The sequence below is a fragment of the Salpingoeca rosetta genome, assembly GCF_000188695.1.
Source record: "Salpingoeca rosetta unplaced genomic scaffold supercont1.19, whole genome shotgun sequence".
In the NCBI taxonomy this organism is placed as follows: Eukaryota; class Choanoflagellata; order Craspedida; family Salpingoecidae; genus Salpingoeca; species Salpingoeca rosetta.
In genome coordinates this window covers 1-5,979 of record NW_004754915.1, presented here as the reverse complement: position 1 = coordinate 5,979, position 5,979 = coordinate 1, and the positions used below count along the sequence as shown (strand labels likewise).

Genomic DNA, 5,979 nt, shown 5'->3' with positions numbered 1-5,979 from the left:
GTCTTCGTCTTCCCTCCACCCCAATTCCTCCCCTTTCCCTTTCTCGACACCCAGGTGGAGCACCACGTTCAAGCAGTCGATTGCCAACATTGGCCATGTGCTGCTGGTGCTCATGCCGTGGCGAGACCCTGTTCCCTTGACACGCGCGTGGTGTTTGTGGGAGATCTTCTGTGGCATCAGCAACGAAGGCACAGAGGTCACCATCCAACTACCCAACAGCGAAGAACAGGCACTCGAAAACGCCATCGCGGGTGACTTTAAAGCCGTCACAGACACGCTGGTGCGCGTGCAGGCAGAGCGAGCCGACGCCTTCAACCCACACGACAAGCACATGATCTTCACGGCGATCCAGTCGTGGGCGGGCGGCTTCAGCGCAGTCAACCAGGCCGTGAAGGACCAGCTGCGCGCGTGGTGCCTGCAAAAGGCGGTGGGTGCCGTGGAAGCCATGCGGGCACGAGGCGAGGACAGCACTGACGCCTTCGCGCAGTTGTGCGGCCACGTTGGGTTGGTGCTGAAGCAGTTTGGCGAGCACGACCGCGCCATTGCCTACTACGAGACAGCGCTGGCGGTTTACCTCCGCACTGAAGGGGAGAAGGGGAGGAACGTGGCGGCGTTGTACAACAACCTCGGTATCGCCTACAGCGACAAGGGCGAGTACGACAAGGCGATTGTGTTCTATGAGAAGGCCCTTGCCATCAAGGTGGAGACGCTGGGCGAGAAGCACCCGAGCACAGCGAACACGTACGGCAACCTCGGCCTCGCCTACTACAGCAAGGGCGAGTACGACAAGGCGATTGCGTTTTATGAGAAGGCCCTCGCCATCAGGGTGGAGACGCTGGGTGAGAAGCATCCGAGCACGGCACAGACGTACAACAACCTCGGTATCGCCTACCACAGCAAAGGCGACTACGACAAGGCGATTGCGTACCATGAGAAGGCCCTCGCCATCAAGGTGGAGACGTTGGGCGCGAAGCACCCGAGCACAGCCATAACGTACAACAACCTCGGCATCGCCTTCAAGAACAAGGGCGACTACGACAGAGCGATTGCGTTTTACGAGAAGGACCTCGCCATCACGGTGGAAGCGTTGGGTGAGAAGCACCCGAGCACGGCACAGACGTACAACAACCTCGGCATCGCCTTCAAGAACAAGGGCGACTACGACAGAGCGATTGCGTTTTACGAGAAGGACCTCGCCATCACGGTGGAGACGCTGGGCGAGAAACACCCGAGCACAGCGAGCACGTACAACAACCTCGGCAGCGCCTACTACAGCAAGGGCGAGTACGACAGAGCGATTGCGCTGTACGAGAAGGCGCTCGCCATCACGGCGGAAGCGTTGGGTGAGAAGCACCCGAGCACGGCACAGACGTACAACAACCTCGGCGCCGCCTACGCCGACAAGGGCGAGTACGACAAGGCGGTTGAGGTTTATGAGCAGGCGCTCGCCATCAAGGTGGAGGCGTTGGGTGAAAAGCACCCGAGCACGGCACAGACGTACAACAACCTCGGCGCCGCCTACGCCGACAAGGGCGAGTACGACAAGGCGGTTGAGGTTTATGAGCAGGCGCTCGCCGTCAAGGTGGAGACGCTGGGGGAGAAGCACTCGAGCGTAGCCATGACGCTTGAGAACATCGGCCTGCTGCACGACACGCGCGGTGACAAGGAGCAGGCCTGCGCCTACATGCAGCGGGCCCTCGACGGTTACACAAGCACGGTCGGCCCAGACCACCCAGACACGCGCGACGCGGAGCGCGAACTGCGGCGCATTCGCGGTGCTGATGTGAAGGTTCAAGGTGCAATTCTGCCCAGTGACTCAGGTGGCTGCTGCAGTGTCTTGTAGCACAGGTATGTGTGTGTGTGTATGTGTTTGCGTGCGTGCGTGTGTGTGTGTGTATGTGTGTGTGTGTCTGTGCTTGCTGGTTTGCTGGTTGGTCACTTTGCTCCTTTGCTCCTGTCTTTCCTTCACGTGCTTGCTTTCCCCTTGCTTTTACTTGCTTGACGTTGCTTGTTTCACACTTTGGTAAACTCTTCACGCAATTCAACCGGCTGACAAGCAACGAGCATACTACCACACCACACGTCAACCATACACTGGCAAGCAAACAGGTCCTCTTTCACTCCCACGTCCACGTCCACGCCCACAACGCCCGCCTTGCGTATCAGCTCCAGGGCGCGGTTGGCGGAAAAGTAGTTCCATCAGCACGTGAATGTGTGGGGCATCGGCAACAGGTCAGTTACTCAACGTGCACGACGCCCAGCAGCCTCGTCGGAGGGCTGGGTCGCTAGCCTGGACTCGTTGTCCGTCCGCGACCGTGCGGAACAGCACGTCGTCGCTGCAGGCCCACGCTAGTCGGGGATGCGCCCAACTCTCGTGCTGCACCTCCTCTATCGTCTCCTCCTCCGGGTTCAGGTTGCGCGTCCCCAGCGTGCGACAGGTTCCACCACACAAAGGGCTGCAGCGACATCAGGAACACGAAGAGGTTCGCGTTTCGGCAGCGTGCTTCCGCAGTCTTGTCTCCACGTCGGTCTTGCTGTGCACAGTACCCGCAAACTCGGCGGCAATCCCCGACAGCAGCTGCAGCTTCGTCTCGAACGGTGCCTGCAGCGTCTTCTCGCTGACGACCACGTGCGTGTCCTTCCGACGAGAAGCTAGAGCACGTCTCCCGCGCTTGGGGCGCACCCGTCCGTCTGCTCAAACCACAATCGTGTTGACGGTGTTGTCGGGCTGTAACGTGCGCTTGGGGGTCTCGGCGGCCAACACACGGGTACGTCGGGGTCGGCGAGCGACCTGAAGCCAAGCGGCCGTGGCGGCGGTGGGTCGATGGTGAGTCCGCCATCCCCGTGCACGCATCCCGACAGATGTGCTTGCTCTTGATGGTTGTTGGTGCTGGCGGTGGGGGGAGGGGAGGAAACGACGCCACGATAGAAGGGCAAATGACTGGGCGTGGACGTGGAGGCGTTGTGGCAACGGAGCATGTCAGCTGAACACACTTGTCGACATAGATGAAGTGCAATGCCTGCAACAGTGAGGAGAGATGGTCGCCTGTTGGACAGGCGCGGAGACAGGTGAGTCGTGGATGATGAGGAGCACGACAAGTCCACACGGGGGACTCAGGTGAACTGCAAACAAGGGCGCAAACGCACGCAAACACGCACACACATGAACACACGCACACACGCATGCACGAACGCACGGTCGATGGAGATGTCTGCGTCGTTGGCAAGAGCGAACAAGGTGCGGGTGACGGTGGCGGCGGCGATGGTGCCGGTGCGTTTCAGCTCTTCGTTCGATTGAGACAGCTGCCGTACACCCAGTGCAATGCAGAAGGGATTGTGGTGGTGTTGGTGGTGGTGGTGGTGGTTGAATGAGAAGGGTGAGAGACACTCTTCATGGAAGGACATGATGTTGTCCAACACGCCTTCCCCAACGCACAAGTTCATGCACACACGTTCATCCGCACACACACACACACACACTCAAACACAATCTCACCCACCATCCTCGTTCTCGTCATCAATGCTGAGGCCTGCGGCGGCAGTGCGCTAGCGGTCAGACGTGAGCGTGGTCGGGACACGGAAGAGCTGCCGGATGTGGATGAAGTGCAGGTTGCTCAGGCAGTCCAGGATGCCGTTCAGCATGAGCGCAATCGGGTGCAGCAACTTCAGGTGGCCTGTGGCCAGCGACATAGCAGCACGGGCATGGCTGCGTCCACCTCCTGTGCCTGCCCCGTGCCAATGTGCGCCACCAGCGCCCCAACCACCTCCGGCCGTGGAGGCGAGGTGGCGGCACGCGGCCTCCTGCTGCCGGTTCAGGATGTCGATCATGTGCACAATCGACTTGAAGCACATCAAGAACGCGCGCGTGTGTCTGGCAAACGTGGCAGCGGCCATGGCGGCGGTGAGCCGGCCCGTGCTTGCAAGCTTGATCACGGTGGTCTCTGCGCCGCGGCAGTGGGCGTTCTGGTGCTTGGTGAAGCAGCAGCAGCACAAGCAGGTCGAGGGCGGTGATTGGCTGGGCCGTGGTCGTCTTGAGTTGGCCGCAGCCACGCCTTTGTAATGCGCGCATCAAATGCGAGCCCGTTCTTGATGGCAGCCACCACAGACAAACACATCGTGATCATCGCCCCGTTGCTGGTGTTGCATGGTGGAGGAGTCGATCATGTTCGCTGTCAGCGCAATCGCATCCATTCCATCCGCGGAACATCAACGTGCATGTGTGTGAGTGTGTGCAAGGCATGTGAGGGAGCGGCTGCGAGAGAACAAGCCACAGCGACACTTGCAGACAAGCGCATGTGAGATCGCCGTCACACAGTCACACACTGTGGCATCATCTCCCACTCCTCGCCGCCCTCAACAGTACCGCCACCACCTTGCTGCATGCGAAACTTGATGACGATTGGGAGGCACTCTGGACTGTGCGATCCAAGCTGGCCCAACACGTGATCGCAGATCTGGCGCAGGCGTGCCGGCGCCACACTGCACAGCAAGGGTGTGGATGAGGGTGGTCGTGGTGTGTGTGTTGGGGGGGGGGGAGGGTAGATGGGTGAGGGATGGTGGTGGAATGGCTGCGTCGCAATCCAAGAACATGGTGACTGAGGATCACACCGCAGATACACAGCATCATCGACAACACCACCACCAACATCATCAACGTCGTGTTCGTACTTGAGGTCTGAGAATGCGTCTAGGATGGCCGGCACCAACGATGGCTGTGTGTGTGTGTGTGTGTGTGTGTGTGTGTGTGTGTGTGTGTGTGTGTGTGTGTGTGTGTGTGTGTGTGTGCTGTGTGTGCTGTGTGTGTTTGTGGTGGGAGGGGGCAATGACGGACGAGCGCATTGCGTCGTGACACCCACACCAAGCAAGGCTGGTATACCAAGGGTGCACATCAACGACAGGTGAACAAGCCAAAGTGTCGCTCGCATGTTCCAGTCATTGTTGTTGGCTTGCGCGCACCTCACTGTGCTGATGAAGCAGGTGGCAATGGTTGTGATGTTGTCCCTCACTTCATCACTCTTCTTACTCACATGTGTGTGTGTGTGTGAGCTGTCTTCTTGCTTGTCTCTGCTGTTCTTTCTACAACCAGCTTTGTTTCTGTGGTAGTTGCTGTGGTTGCTTTCCTCGTCCGCCACTGCCCATCATCATCCGCACCACTGCAGGCAGCAGCCAAAGAAATGCCAACAACACCACCACACAGGTTTGTTTGTTCTTCCACACGCGCTGTGCTTTGATGAGTTGTTTCCTTTCGTCAACAGACATGTTGACCGCACCATCACAATCAACATCACGTGTTCGTGTTGTCGCAGACGAGGCACAGCGTTCACCCATAGCAATGGCAATGTGCTTCTCACCCTCGCTCACTCTCTAACACACTCACAAACACAACCAAACACACACACACACACACACACACACACACTCACACTCACTCACACACACACACACACACACACTCACTCACACACTCACGAACACACAACCTCGATCGACCAGGCCATGCACTGCGGCATGATGAGATGCAGGCACCAAGAGGATGTCAGTTGAGAGCATCATCTTCCCCTGTTACACCAGCTGCCCTGAGGTCAGTACGTGCTCGTGTATGTGCGTGTGTGTGCTGTGTACGCCTGTGCGTAACACCGCGTGTTCCAAACCGTGTATCAAGCATGATGGTGCCATGGTGAATTGAACATGATGATGCACTGCGCATGCTGAACTTTTGACCTCGGCTTCACTTCCCTCCCTTGTCGCTCACTGCCATCACCATCACCTTTACCATCACCGTTACCATCACCGATGTACGCGTACAAGGAAGGCGTTGTTGCGCAGGGGCTCGTCAAGATCAGCGGTCGCTACAGGCCCATCCACCAGTTCTTCAACTTCCACGCAGGTGAATAGGATCGTGTGTGTGTGTGTGTGTGTGTGTGTGTGTGTGTGTGTGTGTGTGTGTGTGTGTGTGTGTGTGTGTGTGTGTGTGTGAAG

At 58.3% G+C, this 5,979-nt stretch overlaps 2 protein-coding genes across 2 annotated transcripts; one reads left to right on the top strand and one right to left on the bottom strand.

The window, feature by feature from the left end:
* Positions 1-112: 112 nt before the first annotated feature.
* PTSG_07756 (TPR repeat-containing protein) lies at positions 113-2,353 on the top strand (the record flags this gene model as incomplete). Its single annotated transcript, XM_004991503.1, has 2 exons — positions 113-1,820; positions 2,265-2,353. The coding sequence occupies 2 exons, from the start codon at positions 113-115 to the stop codon at positions 2,351-2,353; spliced, it is 1,797 nt and encodes a 598-aa protein (XP_004991560.1).
* A 114-nt stretch (positions 2,354-2,467) lies between these two features.
* PTSG_07755 (uncharacterized protein) lies at positions 2,468-5,510 on the bottom strand (the record flags this gene model as incomplete). The annotated part of the gene is made up of 10 exons (XM_004991502.1): positions 2,468-2,638; positions 2,767-2,890; positions 2,995-3,046; positions 3,198-3,284; positions 3,501-3,546; positions 3,577-4,052; positions 4,322-4,479; positions 4,609-4,712; positions 5,081-5,153; positions 5,470-5,510. The coding sequence occupies 10 exons, from the start codon at positions 5,508-5,510 to the stop codon at positions 2,468-2,470; spliced, it is 1,332 nt and encodes a 443-aa protein (XP_004991559.1).
* Between the last annotated feature and the right edge of the window lie 469 nt (positions 5,511-5,979).